The sequence below is a fragment of the Eublepharis macularius genome, chromosome 19 (assembly GCF_028583425.1).
Source record: "Eublepharis macularius isolate TG4126 chromosome 19, MPM_Emac_v1.0, whole genome shotgun sequence".
Lineage (NCBI taxonomy): Eukaryota > Metazoa > Chordata > Lepidosauria > Squamata > Eublepharidae > Eublepharis > Eublepharis macularius.
The window spans coordinates 2071011-2092667 of NC_072808.1; the positions used below are offsets into that span (position 1 = coordinate 2071011).

Below are 21657 nucleotides of genomic sequence, written 5' to 3' on the forward strand. Positions count from 1 at the left end.
CTTTATTAGCATTCATTTGTAACTTAATACCATTTCTAAATCCACGAGGGCCTGAATTTATGCTCGGATCCAAACTGCACAAATAATATACATTAGTTTAGCAGATGTTCAGTTATACTGTGTAAACAACCTTTTGATCACACCTCTTCCTCTGTCATTCCCCATTTTAAGAACCCGTGTAGTGTAGTCCCCAGTCTCAAGTCTGACATGGGTACAGATCTCTGCTCAGCAATGAAGCTCACTGCGTGACCTTAGCCAATCACTGAGATTTGTGACTATAACATGGGTGAGTATAGAACCCTTAAGCCCCTTTAAAGAAGAGTGCACTTCCACAACTGTCCGCTCTTAGTAGATCCAAGATGAGAAAAAAACCCCCAGCAAAATTCTCAGTCAAGCAAACTATGTTTTAATGGTGGCAATCAACCAAAGGAACAAACTAGTTAAACTGCAGTGCTAACAAGGAAGTTTAGTTGCTCCTATAAACTCAACGAAATGTGGTTATTGCCACATGACCCCAAACAGCTGTACCACCCCCTAGCCTAGTACGGCACCCTTCAGCCCACTCAATCAAGAACCTGCTTAGGACTCCAGATCTTGCCAATTCAAAGCACCATGTCTGTTCTGTATTTCTCAACCTTGCATTGCTTAACTTTACTTTTTAAAAAATGGAACCACGGCTTTGCCCCAAGCCCAAAGTCAACTAACGTAGTGGCTTCCAAACTCCTTTTCCAACAGAAGTGATTCATTTTTTTTAATGGATCCATTAATACTGCAGTTGCCAGATCCTGTTGGCAAAATTTCATTCTTCAAGTTCTCTCTGGCTAAAACAGAAGATGGAAACCTTCCAATCCATGTCTTAGAGTGCTTCTTCTTATCATTTCTAGGGTTATTTCCAGTCCTCTTTCTACATGCGTCTCTTTCACCAGCGCTTGTCTTCACCAGGTATGTTTAGCATCTTTTTTAAAAAAAAAAAATGCTACAAGCCAAATAACGTTCAGGACTGCATACTCTGAGAAGTGAATAAAATATGCAAACAAAACCCTTGTATAAACTGTATTTCAAGTAGTTTTTCCACTTTGACATGGATATGGACAAAGAATTATATAGAACACTTCAGCCCCCGTTCTTCCCCTCTGCACAAACTTCTGCAATTTCAGCAAACTACATGCTTTTTAAGCATCTCTCCGCTGCCATAAGGACTAGGAATGTGCAGCGTTTAAAATGAAAGCTGAGATTCCCAGCATTCTGCCGTAGATACTAAAGGTCTCCTGGGTTACGTACAGATTTCCTAAGGTACATCACCTTTCCTGCTTCTTCACAGCCTGGATCTCACAGTCTGCCCTGATCAGTCCCAACCCTGACCTAGGATGCCATGCGGTACCTTTCCCCCCCTAATTTTTCCTAAAACTGGAATCTGGTATCCCAACCAAACAGCTCCTGTGACCATAGTTGCAAACCATTATGCAACGGTGTTGAGGTAGAAAACCCCTGGACATGAGAATTCCAGTTAAGCCATTAACACTGATCTGTTATTGATGATGAAAATGTAAAAGTTGTCATAAAACTGGCTTATACTGAAGACGTGAGATATAAAAAACACTAGACGAGACCAAGTTTTCTGGGGGGGAAACCGTAGCCAATTAAAAAAAAGTATTTACACAGCTACTCTGAAACCAGTGTGACAATTTCCCCGTTCTACCTTAGGACTGCAAAATGCACAGGAGTGATTCCTAGAAGGCGAAACAGGGCCTGTTACTTAAATGCGATATGAGATAGTTTTGTAAATGCAACTGCCTTGACTCCTTCCAAGTTCAAGATCATATAAGATTTTTAAGGATCACAAATCTTGCTTTGCAGGATTACGTGAGGATATTTTCATCCCCCTATCAGAAGTTCGTGAGAGCAGGGCTGAATGAACTCAACACCTGGAGGGGAAAAAGTCAAAAAAGTCCAGCCAGGTAACCAGATTTCTCTGAGCTTTATCAACTGTTAAAATTCACGTGTATTGGCATCATTTTGGTTTGTGCTCATCAGAGGAGGGGTGAGGAAGTACATAGGGCTGCCAACCTTGGCTCCTGGATGGCCGCCTACTTCCACCCCACTTCTTGAGGGGTCCGTATCTCGGTACTGCCTGCCATCTATCCCAGATCCAGTTCCCAGTTCAAAGAATCTGGCATAGTTCTCTGCCAGAAAACAGAGAGTCAAGGAAGCCGCTAATACCAGATTAGGCAGGCCAGTAGATTAACTCTCTATGAGGCAGTTACATGTCTTGGATTCCCATCAGGCGTTGACCTTCTATTTCCATACTTCCCTGTACATTAAAGGCAGAATTTTTTTTTTGCTTTTTCAAAGTTGTGATTCTCAAGATGCTAATTTCTATGCCACAGAATTGTGGCGCACACAAAGCCCTGCCTAAAGTAACCACATTTTTTTGCCAGTTCTGTATTAAGGTTTGGTGTTGCATTCTAAAATGTATTTTGCAGCTTTGGAGCCTAATCCAACCCCCAACCCACCCTCAAGAATAATGGAGACCCCATCACCTGGCTTTCTCAACCTTTCACATTTTTCATCTCAACAATAATGCTAAGCCAGAAAAAGTTATGAGAGACCAGCTGACTCATGAACCACATTGCCAACTTTGGCGGGGGCAGGGGGACCAAGGATCTATGGCCTTTAACAGCAGAAGTTCCTCATCCCCCACCATTACAAATGTTTATCTGGCTGAATTTTTGCTATCCATGCTACCGGAAAAGCCTCAGGAGCCCAACTAAAAATAAACACTGGGAACCTGATTCACGAACAATGAACAGAATCCAAGCAAAAGCTATAGAGCGTGTCCCCACCTTGCAGTGACCAGTTTTCATGACTGCTGCCCCAGCCCTGTTTCTGCACCTCCAGTGTATAGCTCCATCCATATTCTTCATTAAATGAGCAGCTAGATTTCTCCCTGCTGGCGATGTTGGATTTGCCGTTCATGTTGACTTACATAAGAACTGAGGCTTCCTACTAGCCAGAGTCCATTAATACCTTGGGACCGAGCTCTAGCCAGCAAGCCCGGCGTAAGTTACGCTGTGAAGACAGTGTTTTGCATGCATTAGATCCCTAGGTCCAATTCCGGTTACAGGCCCTTGAGTAGCTAGGAAAGAACGCCTCTTGAGAGCTTGGGGAGTTTCTGCCTATCGGACTGGACAGTATCAGCCTGGTGTAAATGGCAGCTCCGTATGGTCTCGGATGCGGCAGGAGTGAGAATTTGTCCTGCTCTGAACAGCAGGCTGGCTGGCTCTTGCACAAACACACCCTAACATGTCGGACTAATGGGGGTCCATCTCTGCCTGCTGTGTGGGATGAGGCAAGAAAGGCCTCCCGCTGACATCATTACCACCATAGTTCGTCTAAGTTGGGACTGAACTCTAGCCAGCAAGCCCAAAGGGCCACTATTTTATAGTGCCGTCTGGCTGCAGCCCCCTCCCCATCGCTGGCTGAGTTCCCCCTGAAAGTGAGGGGCTGCACTCACTTCCTCATCAGCAACAGGCGTATGCCATTTTGTTCCCCCCTCCCCCTACACACACCCTGGGTTCATGCATAGCAGGTGGTGGAGCTGAGCGGCCTTGCTCAAGATAAAAGGAAGCTGCTCTTTCAGAAGAGAAGAATTCTCTTCCTGTTTCATCCAGCCAAGGAAGACAAGCCACCTACTAAGGAGAGTCTTTATTCCCACTGCTGCCGGCAGAGCAAAATGCATCACTTCAGCCCTTCCAAACATCAGAATGGCTGCAAGAAGATCAGCCAACAGGAGGAGGAGGAGGGAAAGAGCAAAACTGTTCCTCGCCTTCCGTCTCTCCTAAACTAACCACTGTCTCCAGAGTGATTGTTCACAACAGCCCAAGCAGGAGAGGAGAAGGGACAGCTGCTCTCCACAAGCAGCCGCTCAGCACCAGAAGAAACGGAGTAACATTTTCCGCAAAAAGGATCAAAGGGATACCTTTCCCTAACCTAAAAGACTGTTGCTCCCTCTGGGCCAGGGAGTAGTCAGGATCAGGAGCTGGGAGAAGGGATCAAGCTGGGCTCTGCCAGGTTCTCTAAACCTTCTTTTTCCTGCTTTATCTCATGAGTTTTGAATTCTGTGTCTGCCTGCAACTCTGTGGGCGGCACCGATTCACCTCCTTTGGGGTTCTCTTTCGAATGGCACTTCTGGTGTTTGACGAGCACCCCCCTCTGCCGGAACCTCCTCCCGCACTCCAGGCAGCGATACGGTTTTTCTCCCGTGTGGATTCGCTGGTGCGTAATAAGGTCAGAGAGCCTCGTGAATCGCCTCTCGCATTCATCGCAAGGGTAGGGCTTTTCTCCCGTGTGGATTTTTTGGTGTCTCGTAAGATCAGAAGGGTACGCGAATCTCCTCCCACACACCTTACAGGAAAACGGCTTTTCCCCTGAGTGGGTTCGCTGGTGTGACACAAGATTTGAATGCTGGATAAATCTTTTCCCGCACACTCCGCAGGAGTGAGGCTTCTCTCCTGTGTGGATCCTCCTGTGAGTTGTGAGCGAGGAAGAGGAAACAAAACGCTTCCCGCAGTCCACGCAGGCATAGGGTTTCTGGCCCATATGGTTCCGCTCATGGATCTTGAGGGCAGACTGGTGGCTGAAGCACTTCTGGCAGTAAGAGCACCGGTACGGCTGCTCTCCGGAATGGCTTCTCTGGTGACTGACAAGATAGGCCCGTTGGCTGAACGTATCTCCACACTCGGAGCAGATGTGAGGCTTTTCCCCCGAGTGGATCTTCTGATGTCTGGTAAGATGGGAGAGCTGACTGAAGCTTTTCCCACACTCCACACACAGGTAGGGCTTTTCTCCCGTGTGGACGTTCAGGTGCTTGGCCAAGTCTGACGGACGAGTGAAGCTTTTCCCACACTCGATACAGAGATGGGACTTCTCTTTCCTTTGAGTTCCCTCAGGCGCTGCAGGTACCTCCTCTTCCCTGGATTCTTGATGTTCAAACTTCTCCTCACTTTTATTTGCAATCTTGGTCCCTGCAAGATGAGGAAGGGGAAAAAACACATTTAAATAACATGCTGAGACAGTGGTGGAGTGTGGGTAGGGACAGTGTTTACCAATGGACAACAGGGTCCGCTGCCCCAGGCCCCACGGTGGGAGATGATCACCCACAGCCCCACGCCACTGATGGGGAGTGTTGGGGGTGCAGCAGCCATGAGAGAGAGATATAAGGAAGCAGAGTATGGTAGCAGAGTATATTATCACAGTGGAAATAAGTAGACAGACTTCTGTGGTTCTGGCTCTATAAAATTACTACATAACAGGTTAAAAAGGGTACATTTGGTAGGAAAAATAATAAACACGTTCTGACTACATCTTGATGGCTAGACTAGGACACTTGGAGAGAAACTTAAGAGACTGAACATACTGATGAAGAGATTCTCAAGTTGAACAAAGAGCAATAAAACCTTAGTATATGTTGCTAGCTAATTGCCCCCCAATAAACTGGCTCATCCAATAGACAATCCTGGATTTTCTCATTAAGTAAGACGAAAGACTCCCCCTTTCTCTGGCGGGAACTTTTACTCGATGGTGGTCCTATGCTAACTAGCTACTTGACTAAACAAATAGAATAACAATTTAATTCTTTCATGACTGAGCATAGGACACTTGCAAAAAGTCCAACAAGGGTTGCCCAGGGCCCCAGAATCACTAAGCTGTGGGAGCTCCTTGTGCGTCCAGAATCTCTGCTACTGTGGAACATCTGGATTTCCATGCAACACAAGGTGCGGCGATCTTTGGGGCAACCCATCCTTTACTAAAAGAGAGACCACATTGTGTAGTGGTTACAGTATCAGACTATAATCTAGAAGACTGATGGAAACACACGGGTTGACCTTGGACCAATCATGGTCTCCCAGCCTAATCTAACGCACAAGTTGCTGTCATGAAGATAAAATGAGGATAAAGATGTAAGCCACTTTGTGTCCCCAGTGGAGAGAAAAAAGGGGTATAAATATCTAAATAAACATAAATATCAAGTGTCTGCAAAACAAAGAACCCAATTCTGCAATTTTAAGAAGTGTGTAACTTCACAAAGAAATTGCTTTGCATATCCATGGCAAGTTGTTTTATTATTTTATATGGGTCAAGCTTTTGTCGTCTCGGCTCAAATCAGCTTCAACCTAATAAAACTATAAAATGAGGATAATAAAAATCAAATAAAATTTTTTAAAAATCTGTAGAGCATTTGAAAAGCTCAGAAAGCAGTTAGGTAACAATAAAATCCAATTCCAGTCTCAAAAAGCTGGGCAGAAGAAACGTTTTTACTAGCCATGGAATTTATACCAGCTTCTGTCTTGAGCTGCAGCGGAAAGCCAGATTGAAATGGATCTAGGTAATCTGTTTCATCCAAGAATGCCTGGAGGTACTACACCATGACCTACTTGACCACTGTCTTTAGCTAAGAACAGCAGATCTCACTGCATGGCAGACGTACATATCCCTTCCTCTGTTTGTCCCATAGGAAGTACAGAGGTTTTGCACCCCTCGCACCCCTTTTCTCTACCCTGTGAGGCTGTTTCCAGTGAGATTCATGGCTGAACTAGGGTTTGGATCAGTGCTTCTCATGGCTCATGCAGAGCCACTGTAGTATAGAAGATGGAGCATCAAACTAGACAGACTTGAGGTTCAAGTCCGCTCTCTATCTTGAAGTTCACTGGGATTCGATGGCTGTTGTGGGTTTTCCGGGCTGTATTGCCATGGTCTTGGCATTGTAGTTCCTGACGTTTCGCCAGCAGCTGTGGCTGGCATCTTCAGAGGTGTAGCACCAAAAGGCAGAGATCTCTCAGTCTCACAGTGACCCTGAGAGATCTCTGTCTTTTGGTGCTACACCTCTGAAGATGCCAGCCACAGCTGCTGGCGAAACGTCAGGAACTACAATGCCAAGACCACGGCAATACAGCCCGGAAAACTCACAACAGCCATCGTTCTCCGGCCGTGAAAGCCTTCGACAATACATCACTGGGATTCCTTCGTCTGATTTCTTTTTCTCTGCCCAACCTACTCTCCTTTGTTGTGAAGGTAGAGTGGACAGTAGAGATGGGCACGAACCAGGAAAATGGCGGTTCGTTGCGGTTCGTGGTTTGTCGCGTTCCACAAACCACGAACCAGCATGAAATTGCCCGGTTTGAGAACCGATTCATTTGGTTTGTGAATACGTCACTTCTGAGGCAGCAAAAGGTCTGCAGAAAGCTCATCCCCCCTCCCCCTGGTTCCTAGGAAGCTGATTTATCAGTGCCAGGCTGTCTGCAGTGACAAACCAAAAAACAAACCAAACAAACCAAACTAAAAATTGCCGTGGTTCATTCCGGTTCGTCAGAAATGCCCTCCGACAAACAGCCGGTTTGCAAACTAAAAAAAAAAAGACCCAGTTTATGACGAACTTTGGTTCGTATATCGGTTTGTTCCCACCTCTACTGGACAACGATGTATCCATTTGTAGAAAGGCTGGGATAAAAACTGATGCAAAGATCAATATTAAATATCCAACATTCTATATCCCATAGCACAAGAGGGACGTATGAAGTGAGCTACAGGTAGAAACTGGAGTTTGCAGTGAAGAGCAGGGAGTTAGCCCTTGTAGAAACTCCATTCTCATAACCTCTGGTTCTTAAACCTTCAGAGTCTGTCAACCATGTATTTTCCCCTAATTTTTCTCTGTAATTATGAATGATTATACTTTTTATTTGCTCAGCTCATCTCCATCCTTGATTTTCCTAAATATTTATAGCACCTTTTCCCCCACCACAGCTTTCCTTTCAGGGTTACTGGTTACCACTTACCTATTTCTTAGTCCACTGGTAGAGGCCAGGGGTAATTGTCTCCTATCCACAGGGTCCCTGATTAGTTACTTCTTTACAAAATTCCCACATAGTGTAGGAGCAGAGACTCCTAAATTGTCGCTTCTTCCCGAGGAATGTCAAGGAGCACAGAAAGTAGTAAGTCAATCTGCTTACCCAAAGAACTGGAGCCACAGTTATCTTGCCTCCTGGCCTCTCTGCCAAGTGGCCTTCGCCTGGCATCCAACGGAGCTCTCTGTGCTTCGGAAAGATCCACCGCTATGCTTTGGAATGACTCACACCTCTGAAATGATATCAACAGTACTGTTCGCAAAGGGATCGGTTCAAAGCATAGATGGTCTCCTTTGCAGCGATGACAGCACAACTCCTAAAATCCCATTTAGCAGATCTTTGGTAAGCGGGTTAGGAACAACCAGTGTACGAGACCATACAGAACTAGTTTAGACCGACAACACCAGCTTAGATAGACTACCGGTCTAACTGAGAGTGTCTTTGGATGTTCTAAGCAGGGCAAGAGGAACCGCCAAGTTTAGAACATCTCCACTTCCTCTTGGGGGTGCTCCAGAAGCAAGTATACATATTTCTCTGGAGGATGAAACACATGAGCTCAACTTCAAACATTTTAAACAAGTATGGAAAGAGGAAGTTGTACTTCCTCTCCCTCAGCTAACTAAAAATGTCAGACTCTTGGTAGAAGATGCCTCCTTATGAATTTCAGGAACAGCAGTGAGACGTACAGACGTGCAAATTATATTCAATAAACTCACACTCCCCATGAAATGTAGGCTCAGCCTGCCAGTAAGGTGTTTGGGTTTCCCCCCCTTATTATGAATTTAGTAACTGGGATTTAGCTTAGCCTGTCCTCTGGTACAGCCAGTCATCTGATTTTTTTTTTTTAGCCAGCTATCTTACTTGGAAAACGGAGATCCCAACTTTGCCAAGTACATGCTGAATTTTTAACCTTTGCTGATTGTGATGCTTTGGTTTGTTTTCGGAGCAATATGCCTTGGTGTTCATACTGCAAGAAGATCAAAGTATAAAAAATTAATTTGTAAAAAACGTATATTTGGAAGTAAGGACGAGGTGTGTTTTTGTATATCGACTACCGCCACAGGCAGTGGGTACATGGGAGCCATGGGTCTATGCACTGCTAGACACAATGCATCCCGGTGTTTTGCCCCACTGGCATTTGGAGAGCACAGCGTGCCTTATGCAATAGGTAGCCCAGAGTAGTTTTCAAGTGTGAGAGGAGGAACAGAGCAAAATTGCTTTTCTCTTTGTGGCTTCCAGTGATAGCCAATTAGAGGCTCCCCACGTTCCTGTGGCCATCCAAAAAGGAACAGTTGCACTTTTTCTGGCCCTCTGCCCCACAGAGCTTAAATACAAGGCAGAGAAAACCAGTGGGGTGGGGGACAGAAACAAAGAGACACTTTTAATTCCTAGGAATACTTTCCTGACTCTCCTTCTTACGTAACGAGAAAGAGAGAAAAGTGAATATGCCCACTCACTGCTGCATTATGAACCATGGTCATAGATCCAGAGGAGTTAGCCGTGTTAGTCTGTAGTTGCAAAACAGTAGAGTCCAGTAGCACCTTAAAGACTAACCCACTTTATAGGAGCATAAGCTTTCGAGAACCACAACATCCATGCATCTGACAAAGACAGCTGTGGTTCTCGAAAGCTTACGCTACAACCAAGTGGGTTAGTCTTAAAGGTGCTGCTGGACTCTTTACTGTTACGAACTATGTGATATATAGCTGGCGTCCTTATTTTCCCTTCTCCACTGTACAACAGATACTCCAAGAGGGGCAATCCCTTTCATGTACAGAGGATAAAGGAAGCTGGAACTTACAGCTCTGCACGGCACTGCTGACTTTGCTCCCACCCTGGGATTAAGCATTCTCACCTGCTCCTCCGCGTGTTCACCTGCCTGCTGTCTGAGAAGGAAACCTTCAGCCAGGGCCACTGCTTGAGCACAGGTCTCAGGGCTACGTTCCCTGACCTGGCTTTGGATTTCCTGCGGCAGGATGGTCAGGAACTGTTCCAAGATCAACAGCTCGATGATCTGCTCCTTGGATCGACTCTCCGGCTCTAGCCAGCAGTGGCAGAGCTCCCTCAGTCGGCCGCAAACCTCCCGAGGCCCCTCCGCCTCCTGATAGCAGAACTGCCTGAAGCGCTGGCGATGTATCTCAGCGCTGGTGGAATTTCCTTGCAGAAACCCAGCCTTCCCTTTCCCGTACTCTGCTTTGTCTCTTGAATTCAGGCTGCTAAAGACTTGCTGGGCTTCGGCACTGAAGGCTGGCGTGAGCCGGGCCGCTCCGTCTCCTCGAGGCCAACTGCAGACACCAAACATCCTCTCAAAGTTCACCACGTCGTCCCAGGATGCCAGTTCCGGCAGCTGTGGGTTTCCCCATCCCAGGGAAGGGGACTGAATGGTCTTCAGGAAATCTTGCCACTGGGATTCCAGGCAGTGAGGGAAGCCCTCCTGTCGCGCGGCAGCCCAACGAGGCAGTTCCCGGAGAGCCCCCGACTGGATAGCAAAACGGTCTCTTCTTGCTCCTGCCGATCCTCCCCCTGGAGCGAGGCTTTCCGGGGCCTGCTTCTCCATTTTCACGGCTCTCGCCAAACTTTCCCTGACGCTGGAGACCCAGGGCTGCCAGCTCTCACAGCCGTTCAGCTATTTTATCTCTCAGGAGATACGGCATCCTCTTCCTTGTACTGTTTTCTCACCTGGAAGTCGCTTCTTCCTTTGTTTTCATCTGGATACCTTGATATTAGCACGAGACCCTCACGGGCGGCAGCTAACAGTACGTGTGGGTTTAGGCAGCAGGCGCTGTACCAAGCTGAAGCTCCTGTTCTTCTTCCTGAGGGGAAAATAAGAGAGATAAAATTGTCATATACTACATTGGTACCTCACCTGACCTCTAAGGCACCCAACAAGGCAACGTATACAGAGTTATCCCGCTTTTCTTCATGGCAAAGCAGTGAGATGTGCTCACAGTCACCTCCTCGCCAAAGGTCACCCAGTGAGAGCCAAGCTACAAGTGACGCCTAACACAGGTTGGACACTTGTCAGCTTCCCTCAAGTTTTGATGGGAAATGTAGGCATCCTGGTCTTGCAGCTGTAATGGAGAGCCAAGCTGTAAAACCAGGGCGCCTACATTTCCCATCAAAACTTGAGGGAAGATGACAAGTGTCCAACCTGTCTAAGGCGTCACTTGTAGCTTGGCTCCAAGTTTCAGGGCTGAATAGAGCTCTGCACCCAGGTCTCCCAGTCGATCCTAAAATCTAACCACAATTACTTCCTTTAGCTTACGATCTAACAAATGCCTGAACACGTTTACATATCCCGAGGCATCTACCTGGCCCAGGGAGAGGACCAAGAGGTCAAGCCAAAGGCTTCACAGGAGAGGTGGGTTTTAGACAGAGATGGGCACAAACCAGAAAAAACAACAACAACCATGCAGTTTGTGGTTCGTCACGTTTCACGAACAATGAACCATGAATATTAAAATGTATTTTTATGTCTTTTTCAGATTTTTGTGATTGTTCTATTTAGGCCATAAACTTTAGGACATAATTGTCGTTTGGGATTAAGCTACAATTGCTATTTTCAGCCATCTGGGTTCAGGCTTCCTACTTCTGTGCTGAAAGTGAGTGACACTTCTGAATGTCCCCGATATTTATAAATCAATTATAGGATTTGGGTGTTTGCTGAAACGGGTCTATTACTCAGTTATTGCATTAATGTCACACCCTCCTCTGCAATAAGAGCACCCCGTAGGGACGCACATGAAGTTTCCATTGCTGCTTAGCTTTTGTGCCGCAACAGCACATCACGCCAGACAGTTCTCTAGTCTCAGGTCCACTCATCAGTTATGTGGAGGTTCATGGTAGAGTGTCCCCAAATATTGGGGGTGGGCCCTTGCTAACACTGTTTTGGAAGACACACCTTCTTCTGTGACAGCGATGCCCTCCCCCAGTCCCGAGGCAGGCGAAGGCTGGTGGTTCACCAAACGGAAGGATGCACTCTGTACATGCTCATAAGCATTCTCTATTCCTTCACAGGCCCTGTGCAGAATTCTAGTGGACTCTGGCTTTCAAGGAAGCTTATCTTGCGCACCAGCCTCCGAAGGATCAGTTTGAACTCATTCACAATTTGCCTCCTCAACAACAGGAATCCACTTTCTAAAAAGCTCTGTTGTGTTTAACGAAGCAGTAGGAGCCAGACGATACGTGAGGAGACTATCATTTTTCATTCTCTAGGAACAACACATGGCCCTGAGTGTCTGCCAAATGAACGCACAGATGGGTCTTTACCCACTTAATTCCAGCTGCACACATGTTGGGAGTCTACTATCACAATTGTTCTTGATTTTCCGAGGAGTTAGCCGTGTAAGTCTGTAGTTGCTAAATAATAAAGAGTCCAGTAGCACCATCAAGACTAAGGATCTTTATTGCAACATAAGCTTTCGAGAACCACAGCTCTCTTCGTCAGATGCGTGGAGGGTATGAAGAAACTGATTTGCATTTACATGGATGGCTCTCACTCCCTGCACCCCCTCCCCCTCCCCACCTATCTATCTCTGGCCAGTTTCTTCATACCCTCCATGCATCTGACGAAGAGAGCTGCGGTTCTGGAAAGCTTATGCTAGAATAAAGTTGGTTAGTCTGAAAGGTGCAACTGTACTCTTTGCTATTTTGTTCTTAATTTTGTGGGTCAGCCTCCAACAGGCACTGGAGGTTGCAAGATTTGGGTCCAAGGACTGACACTGGAGACCAAATTCCTGGGAAGTCTCCTTGGGAAAGGCCATTGAGTGCAGAATGAAGGCTGGTAGTCGGTGCCTGTGAGGGGGGCGGGGGGGGGGGGCGCGATATTTTGTTTGTTTGGACTCTGGAAGGCCGAGGAGGAGGAGCAGGAGGCGAACAGAGCGCGCATTGTCTGGAGAGCCCAGCAGCAGGCCAGGCACGCACGGCGCCTTAATCGGCTCAGGAGTTAAAGACCTTTTTGCAAAGCAGCAGCAACTCCGGGTTCGCCTCCCCGTGCGCGCCCCCTCCGGAACCGGCACCCAACGAGGCTCCCTTACCCCATTCCCGCCCCCCCCATCAGGTCATGGGCTCAGTGCCTGTTTGAAGCGTGTATTAGCAGACGGGGGGGGGATGCAAAATGCATTCAGGCTCTACTGCCCCCCCTCCAGACCCGCAGACAGGACTAGCAGCTTGCCAAGGGGGCGGGGGGGGCTGCTACCGAGGGCTGCTCCCTGAACTCCCCCAAACTAACCAGGGCTGATGGGCTCTCCCTGCAGCAAGCAGCTGGCAGCGGGGGGGGGGCAAGAAAGGGAGGGGGCGGGTAGAAGTCTCTCGGCGAGCAGGCAAAAAAGGGGTGGTTGTTGGAAGAAGCCCCCCTGCAGCTCCTGCCGGAAGGACCCAACCGCCGCCGCCGCCCCCCCGCAACGCTCCCGGTCTTCCCCCGCCGGGAACCCAAAGGCACCGGTGGCGCCTGGAGCTGGGAGGAGGGGAGCGCCGCGCTGCAGCCGGGCTGGGGGCACCGAGGGGGCCGGGGAAGCGCCAGGGAGGCCGGACAAAGGACGCGCAGCAGGCCCGGCGGCGGAGTCCGCTCCGCTCCGCTCCCCCGGGCTGCCTTCCCGACTCCGCCAGCAGAGCGGAGCGGCGACCCTCCCCGGCAGCCGCGCAAACTCTGCGCCAAGCGCGCGAGGGACCCGCGGCAGGCGCAGCGGCCCCGGCGCCTCCCCCGCCCGCCTCCGGCCCCGCCCGACCCCCGCCCGGCCCGGGCGCCCCTCCGACTCACCGCGGCCCGCGCGCCCGTCCGCCCGCCGAGCCCCCCAGCCGCATCCAGAGGCCCCCGGCCCTTAATCCAGGGCGGAGCGGGAGGGACGGAGCCTCGGCGGCGGCGGCGGCGCCGTCCCCCCTCTGGCTTCGCGGGGCCTCTCTCCGCGGCTTAGCGCTCGCTCCATGGCAGGACTAAGCCGGCTTAACTCCGCGGGCGCCTGTTTAACTGGTTTGAGGATCGGGCAGCCGCGCGCGTTAACTCTTGACGCGGCTTGGCAGTGACGGGAGGGGGGGGGGCGTTGGGGATGGCCCGGCGGGGCCGGAGGAGCCTTGCCCAGACCGGTTTCTTCAGACCCTCCATGCACCTGACGAAGAGAGCTGTGGCTCTCGAAAGCTGCTGCTACAATACAGTGGGTGAGTCTTAAAGGCACGACTGGACTCTTTTCTCTTTTGCCCAGAACAGGTACCAAAAAATTCTGCAGGAACTGGGTCCAGTGGCATCTTGGAGACCCACGTGATTTTCAGGGCATGAGCTTTGAGCTCTCTTCTTCAGAACTCCGGCATCTACATAGCAAAGAGTCCAGTAGCACCTTTAAGACTCACCCACTTCATTGTAGCATAAGCTTTCCAGAACCGCAGCTCTCTCCGTCCATGCATCTGACCAAGAGAGCTGTGGTTCTCAAAAGCTTATGCTACAACGAAGTGGGTGAGTCTTAAAGGGGCTACTGGACTCTCTATTATTTAGCAACTACAGACTAACACAGCGAACTCCTCTGGGATCTAGATGTGCAAGTTGGAAGGTGAAGAAAGTGGACAGGAAGAAAATGGATTTATTTGAAATGTGTTGCTGGAGGAGAGTTTTGCGGACAGCCAAAAAGACAAAGTGGGTACAAGATCGAATCAAGCCTGAATTCTCCTTAGGGGCTAAAATGACAAAACTGAGGCTATCGTACTTTGGTCACATCACGAGAAGACAAGTTTCTCTGGAAAAGTCAATAATGCTAGGAAAAGTGGAAGGCAGCAGGAAAAGAGGAAGACCTAAAACAAGATGGCTGGACTCAAGTCAAAGAAGCCACATCCTCCAGTTTGCAGGATCTGAGCAAGTCACAGTGTAGTTTTGAGGCTTGAACACATTAAGATAGCTTATGTGTGTGTGTTATGTGCCGTCAAGTCATCTCTGACCTATGGCGACCCTATGAATGAAAGACCTCCAAAACATCCTATCTTTAACAGACTCTCTTGGATATACACCTTAACACGGTGAGGGCATTTGAGTGTGTCAGTGAAGCTGAGAGCAACACTGTCAGGAGCACAGGCTTGGTCAAGAGTCTAAACTCCTGGAAGAGTCACTCAAGGCGGAACAGCCAAAGCTGAGACACCAGACTAAGATGGATCCACCCCCTTCAGGAATCAATGGTCACATCAGCAGAAGAGAACTGAGTGTTCCAATGGCGATGGGAGCAGAGGAATTTCTGAAGGTTAGCTCCTGGGCAGCCTCAGTAGTGGAAGGTGACACTGGCGGAGGATCTTTCACAGACAACGGCAGCGTCACTTCAACTAACTGGTTAGTACTGCGAAGCGGAAGAAGGCAATGGTAAACCACTTCTGCTCATCTTTTACCTTGAAAACCCTATGATGAGAGAAGATGTCTTATACCAAGTGAGAATACTGGTCTACCAATCGCAGTATTGTCTACTGTATCTGGCTGTGACTCTTCAGGTTGAGGTCTTTCACATCACCCGTAAACTGTCCCTTTTAACTAGAGACGTGTGGGATTGAACCTTGGAACTTCTGCATGCACTATGCACTATGGTCCTTGGAGGGCTGTTGTGGATTGCACTGCCACTCAGTGGAGGGTGGGAGAATCATGGAGGTCCTTGAAGTACATTGAATAAATAAATATTCTATGTATATCTGGGTCACGTGTGCGTGTATAGCTTGTTTGCTGTTATTTGTCAACACTTGATGACTTGAAGATGAATGAATGTGTGAAATGATTCTGTCAAAAGTCGGGCGATTCTAAAGCGCAGCATATTGTGTTTGTTCGGTAATTGTTCGTTCACATAGGCAAGTTGTGACTTGACACAGTTCTCAAGGGATGAGCATACATGGACATGAGTGGTATTAGTCACCTTGAACCTTCAGGCCAGAGCAGTTTGGAAATCTAAATTAGCAGGTAGTCTAAATAAGTACCTGTCACGAACTCACGATGCATGTCCCAGCCCTGTATACTCCACCCTTGCCATGTCAACAGACACAGGCTTACAGCCTTCCATGCGTCGAATCACAGGGTTGGAAGGGACCTCTATCGTCATCTAGTCCAACCTCCTGCACAAGGCAGGAAATTCGCAAATACCTCCCCTCCCCACACCCCAGTGACCCCTGCTCCATGCCCAGAAGTGCAGCTTGCGCATCCAAGCACTGAGTGATGTCACATACCCTTGTTAACGTCCTTTTTCTCATTATACATACCAGCTGACAGTGCGGACTTGAAACTGTATTCACTACTGGAGTTTACCTTATTTCTTCTGTGCTGTTACGTGTTTGGTTTTTAATGCTTGTCTTTATTATTATTTATTTACAAAACGTATACCCTGCCTTTCTCCCTCGTTGGGGTTACCAAGGTGGCCAACGAATTAAAAACATACATAATAAAAACACATATTTTAAAAACTATTGCAGTCAAGCAAAAACACACAATTTCAGACAATTAAAACCAAGTAAAAATACAGGTGTTAATATAAAATATACATTAAAAGACAGAGCGGGAAGGATGGATCACTGCTACTGCAGATCACAAGAGCACTTTGCAGTGTGGTCCTATGCAGAGGTACTCCTTAAGTCCATTGACAAAGTAAGGTAAGTCTTTAGGATTGCGCTGTTAGGCTTCTAAACCAGTATGGTGCATAGAGTATAATAGGAGAACAACATTCAAATGGATTTTATTAATAATAATAATAATAATAATAATAATAATAATAATAATAATAAAAAGAATACTAAGGACACAAACGATAAGAGTTGGCTCGTGAAGCTTAACGATGAAGATAAAAACATCAAGATCCCAAACGGTTCAACTTTTAATGCGCATTCAGGACGCTCTATCCCTGACACGTGCTCTGCAGAGGCCAAGGCCGCCACAACAACTACAACTCCCAGCATGCAACTCGATATCACCAGCACGACCTCTACGGCTTTACCCTTGCCTCCTCGGTGCATTCTGGGAGGCGTCCCTGCGCAGGACTCCTCACCTCTTTCCGCTTTCCATAATCCTTCCGCAGCAAAAGCAACCCCCCCTCTGAATAAGAAACCCCTCCTACCCGAGCTCGAGAAGCCCTCGACCGCCGCCTGCACAAGGGAGCTCAACACGATTGCGGTAAGACACGCCGCCCCGTTCCTTTGTTTCCCCTTCAGACAAGCGAGTGATGTGTGACAGGAAAGGCGGTGAAGCGGTTCCGGCTGGCGGAGGGAGTCTATATAAGAGACGCGTCGCAGAGGCCGGATCCTCTTTCGCCTCCTCAGCGTCGACATGGTGGGCCGCGCGCGGGCGAGGCGGCGGGTGGCGGAGGGGGACGCGGGTGGGCGAAACCATCGCGCCTTGCCGGGGAGGGGGGGGGGGGCAGCGGCGTCCTCCTTCGGGAGCCGCCTTAGTCTGGATGGGGCTGTGCGCGGCGCCTCGGCTCGTATCCCCCCCCCCCATGTGAGGCTTTTAAAGCGACCCGCCCCTTGTCGTTCTGTGTCCCTCCGCCGGAGCCGTTTCTGACTCGCTCCTCTCAGGGCGGCGGGCGAAGCCCCGGTCGGCGCCCGGCCTAGAACGAAGCAGCCCTTGGGCGGGCCAGGGGAGCCTGTGGAGGCGGCGCGGAGGGGACGGCGCTGCCGGTTCCGCTTGCCAGAATGGCCGCCCTCCAGCAGGGCTCCGCCTTGGAAGGCCTGAAAGGCGGCCCCGCTTCTGACCCGCGATCCGCAGCCCCTTTAAGACTAACCCACTTGATGGTACCATAAGCTTTTGAGAGCCACAGCTCTCTTCATCAGATGCATTGGACTTTACTCTCTATGCATCTGAAGAAGAGAGCAGTGGTTCTCGAAAGCTCACGCTGCAATAAAGTAGGTTAGTCTGAAAGGTCCTACTGGACTGTTTCCTATTTTGCATCTGACAAAGAGAGCTGTGGTTCTCCAAAGCTTATGTTGCAATAAAGTAGGTTAGTCTGAAAGGTGCTACTGGACTCCTGTTTTGCATCTGACAGAGCTGTGGTTCTCGAAAGCTTATGCTGCAGTGAAGGTGGTTAGTCCGAAAGGTCCTACTGGGCTCTTTCCTATTTTGCAACTGCAAACTAACATGGCTAACTCCTCTGGATCTATGAATAAAAGACCTCCAAAACATCCTCTCATGAACAGACTTGCTCAGATCCTGCAAACTGGAGGACGTGGCTTCTTTGAGTCCAGCCATCTCGTTTTAGGTCTTCCCCTTTTCCTACTGCCACCCACTTTTCCTAGCCTTATTGACGTTTCCAGGTCATCTTCTCATGCGGCAACCAAAGGATGACAGCCTTTTGTCATTTTAGCTTCTAGGGAGAATTCAGGCTGGATTTGATCTAGAACCCACTTAATGATCTTTTTGGCTCACCATGGTATTCACAAAACTCCTCCAGCACCACATTTCAAATGAATCAATTTTCTTCCTGTCAGCTTCAGTGTCAAACGGGGAATACCATAGTTTGGATTATCTTGATCTTGGTCCCCAGAGAGACATCATTATCTTTAATTCTAAAAAGTCCAGTAGCACCTTTAAGTCTAACCAACTTTATTGAGGCATAAGCTTTTGAGAACCACAGCTCTCTTCATCAGATGCATCTGGAGCTTTATCTTTAAGGATTTTATCTAGCCTCGGGGCTGATGATGTATTTCTGGAATTGTTGTGCTGAAGTACTGAAATAGCTTTCTTTGTCCTGTGATATCTTGTAAACTTGTACTTCTTTAAACAGACCAAGAAGAGAAGGAATAACGGCCGTGCCAAGAAGGGCAGGGGCCATGTCCAGCCAATCCGCTGCACCAATTGTGCTCGCTGTGTCCCCAAGGACAAGGCTATTAAGAAATTTGTCATCCGGAACATTGTAGAAGCAGCTGCAGTCCGAGATATCTCTGAAGCAAGTGTCTTTGACTGTAAGTGTCATCTAGCACTTGACCGGTCTTTAGGAGCAGTGGGATCAGGTATCCTTTTCTACTTTGAAAGACCCTAAAGAACTTTTCTTTGTGATAAAAGTACATCAAATCCCATTGTTCCTGAAGATTTCTAAGTTAAACGTATTCCGTATTCTGCCAGAATAAACCAATTGCAGCTTATCTCCTTTTACGGTTCCTGGAGAATGTTTCTCGTTTGCTTGTTTTTATTTTCTATCTATATCTTGCCCTTTGTTTGGAGGAAAGAATGCTCTGAAAGAATCCAAGGCAGCCTTCCATCCAGATGCGTGTTACTGAGTTTTGCCTACGTATCATGGAAAGAAGTCTTGTCTCTGTGTTTGTGTACTTATGTGAGCGCCCCCTCGTTTCTCCCCAGCGTATGTGCTGCCCAAGCTCTATGTGAAGCTTCATTATTGTGTCAGCTGTGCCATCCACAGCAAGGTGGTGAGGAACCGTTCCCGTGAGGCCCGGAAGGACCGCACCCCTCCACCCCGGTTCAGGCCTGCTGTAAGTATATCGTTCGCTCGCTCATCCAAAACATAGGCTTAGTTGTACTCAACTGAAGAGCCGTATTTCGGGGGAAGGCAGCGTTATCAAGACAAGGTGTTGTCGAGTTTAATTAATCTCGAAGCATATACATGCTCAGCAAGGAGTCAGGTTTTTTGGAATGTGGAGAAATCATATTTTTAATAAAACCATAGAAGATGGAAATCCACCAATACTGGAACTCCTATTTGTGATCTTAAATGCAAACATGTAAGCAAGGGCCATTTATACTAGGGCCACGTTCTTTACCAACATAATTTTGGATTGCGTATACAATAATCCTGGGGATAGTTATCTTGTGATGATTAGCTGTCTTTATTTTTTTTGTCTAAAGTGGACTGGATACTTGTGATGAGAAAATGGATTAACAAAATTAGAGCTGGGTATGAGCTTTTGTGAGCCACAGCTCACTTCTTCAGATACAGCTAGAACGTGAGTCCATCTGTCCTTATATCTTGGAGAGTGGAGTGATTACAGAAGCTGAATGATGACAAAGGCGGGCATGATTGAATAGGGTGGGGTATGCAGAGGGGTGGTGGGTGTGGAGAAATTAGCATTGGAAATGACACAGGAAGCCTAGGTCTCCATTCAGTCTAACTGATGACGAAGCCGGAGACAATGCATCCACTTGGATCTGTAATCACTCCACTCCAAAATATAAGGACGGATGGACTCATGTTCCTGCTGTATCTGAAGAAGTGAGCTGTGGCTTTTGAAAGCTGATATCCTACCACAAATTTTGTTAGTCTTATAGGTGCTACTGAACTCTTGCTGTTCTCCACTGCTATAGACAGACTAACACGGCTACCCATCTTGAGAAAATGAATGTCTGTAGAATCACTGTCTAAGAAGAGACAGGGTGTACAAGGGGAAAGGTTGGGTTTAGTGTTGGAATATACACAGCTGAGTGTTACATGATCGCCTTTCAATGAATTACTGAACCTGATAGAGACCATGTCGGAACAGGCGTCTGGGTGGTGGTTCTTACACTGCTAGCCACGCAACATGGTTCTTTTACAGAGTGACATAAGCGAAGCTTAGTAAGTGTCTGTCTCTGAAGGCGAAGATTACTCCAGAGGGGCAGTTCTCCGAATTGCCTCTCCCTTGCAGTGTGCACTCAGTGCTCTTTGGCTTTATTAAGCCTACGCCACAAGGAACTAGGGCTGTTGTCTTTCTCTAACACATCCTCTCTTTCCTTCTAGGGGGCTGCACCGAGACCACCTCCCAAGCCTATGTAAGGAGTTTGCTTGAGTGATGTAATTTTTGTTAACATTGACTCAATAAATAACTTTACAGGTGATCTTTGCGTGTATTGATTGAATCGAAGTGTTTTGTTTGTTTTTAAAGAAATGGAAAAAGTACTCTTGGCCTGAGGGGACAAGTGTTTGGAAAACAGGTGCTATTTTGATTTTCCGGCTTGTCGCCCTGTTTGGAATGGCCTCTGCCCATCTGTTTATATATTTACAACATAAATAAGCTGCTTTTTCATGTGCTCAAAGCAGCTGGCCATAAATAAAAAATACATTAATTGGCGATTTAAAATAATTGTAACGCTAACCGTCTTGGCTTATAACCTGATGAAGTCTGGAAGCAGGGAGTGCATTTTCGAGGAGAGGTCAGCAATGCGTGGCTTATCGCTGTCATGCTCCTCTCTAATAATCTTTCTCTGCGTATCTTGAAATGGGGTGGAGGGAGTTCCTTATTCCTCGGCTCTTGTGGCGTTCCCTTATTGGTCTGTTGCAACAGAAATAAGCAGGAGTCTGTTACTTTAAATACTTTAAATAGATTTTGTCATCTACTGCCCTCTACCAGATGCAGCGTAATGGATCCCCACTAGACATTTTATGTAAGGATATGGAAAAAACAGCGGGGCTATGAAATACAAGCAATACAGGACAAAATGGAATTATGTGCAGTGTGTGTATGCCCACCACCATTGCATTGGACCGTGCCAACTGAAAGCCAATGCCCGAATGAATATCATTTTGATTGTTTTTAAGGTGCCACAAAATTAGTGATTTCCGTGCAGGTAAATTAGACTGGGAAACTCCATGAGGAGACGGAAGTGCCCTGTTTGGTTGCCTCACCTTGGTTTTCCTTTGGTTTTGCTCTGGCATTTTCAATAGCATGAAGAGGATGGGGCAGCCTCTCCAATTCCTTGTTTGGAAATTCCAGGTGCTAAAGGAGACTGATAATGTGGTACAAACATGATTCTTTCTTGGCCTTGAACGTTTTAAGGACAGTGGAAGCTGTTGGGGAGACAGGTGGGTTGTTCTAAGTAAAAGGATTTTAG

The 21657-nt window shown here is 47.8% G+C and overlaps 2 protein-coding genes across 4 annotated transcripts; one reads left to right on the plus strand and one right to left on the minus strand.

The window, feature by feature from the left end:
• Positions 1 to 399: 399 nt before the first annotated feature.
• On the minus strand, positions 400 to 17042 carry LOC129346259 (zinc finger protein 397-like). 3 transcript variants are annotated; one of them, XM_055003598.1, is made up of 4 exons: positions 16961 to 17042; positions 9757 to 10714; positions 8007 to 8133; positions 400 to 5024 (listed from the first exon to the last, which is right to left on the minus strand). In XM_055003598.1, the coding sequence occupies exons 2-4, from the start codon at positions 10456 to 10458 to the stop codon at positions 4033 to 4035; spliced, it is 1821 nt and encodes a 606-aa protein (XP_054859573.1). In that variant the 5' UTR covers positions 10459 to 10714; positions 16961 to 17042; the 3' UTR covers positions 400 to 4032. The 3 variants fall into 3 exon arrangements, with proteins under 3 accessions (XP_054859573.1, XP_054859572.1, XP_054859574.1); XM_055003597.1 differs by lacking the exon at positions 16961 to 17042 and adding an exon at positions 13660 to 13744; XM_055003599.1 differs by lacking the exon at positions 16961 to 17042 and adding an exon at positions 11803 to 11884.
• Positions 17043 to 17133: 91 nt separating this feature from the next.
• Positions 17134 to 20664, plus strand: RPS26 (ribosomal protein S26). The gene is made up of 4 exons (XM_055003600.1): positions 17134 to 17172; positions 18623 to 18800; positions 19195 to 19325; positions 20567 to 20664. Exons 1-4 carry the CDS (start codon positions 17170 to 17172, stop codon positions 20600 to 20602), a joined length of 348 nt encoding a protein of 115 aa, XP_054859575.1. The 5' UTR covers positions 17134 to 17169; the 3' UTR covers positions 20603 to 20664.
• Positions 20665 to 21657: the final 993 nt, after the last annotated feature.

What these genes read in the sequence shown, in the direction of transcription:
- LOC129346259 (XM_055003598.1), bottom strand. Translation starts at nt 10,458, where the DNA reads ATGGAGAAGCAGGCCCCGGAAAGCCTCGCTCCAGGGGGAGGATCGGCA. An exon ending in GTGAACACGCGGAGGAGCAG is followed by an intron (nt 8,134 to 9,756) that starts GTGAGAATGCTT and finishes ATATCATTTCAG; the next exon opens with AGGTGTGAGTCATTCCAAAG. An exon ending in CTGTGGCTCCAGTTCTTTGG is followed by an intron (nt 5,025 to 8,006) that starts GTAAGCAGATTG and finishes CTCATCTTGCAG; the next exon opens with GGACCAAGATTGCAAATAAA.
- RPS26 (XM_055003600.1), top strand. An exon ending in TGAAGCAAGTGTCTTTGACT is followed by an intron (nt 18,801 to 19,194) that starts GTAAGTGTCATC and finishes GTTTCTCCCCAG; the next exon opens with CGTATGTGCTGCCCAAGCTC. An exon ending in CACCCCGGTTCAGGCCTGCT is followed by an intron (nt 19,326 to 20,566) that starts GTAAGTATATCG and finishes CTTTCCTTCTAG; the next exon opens with GGGGCTGCACCGAGACCACC.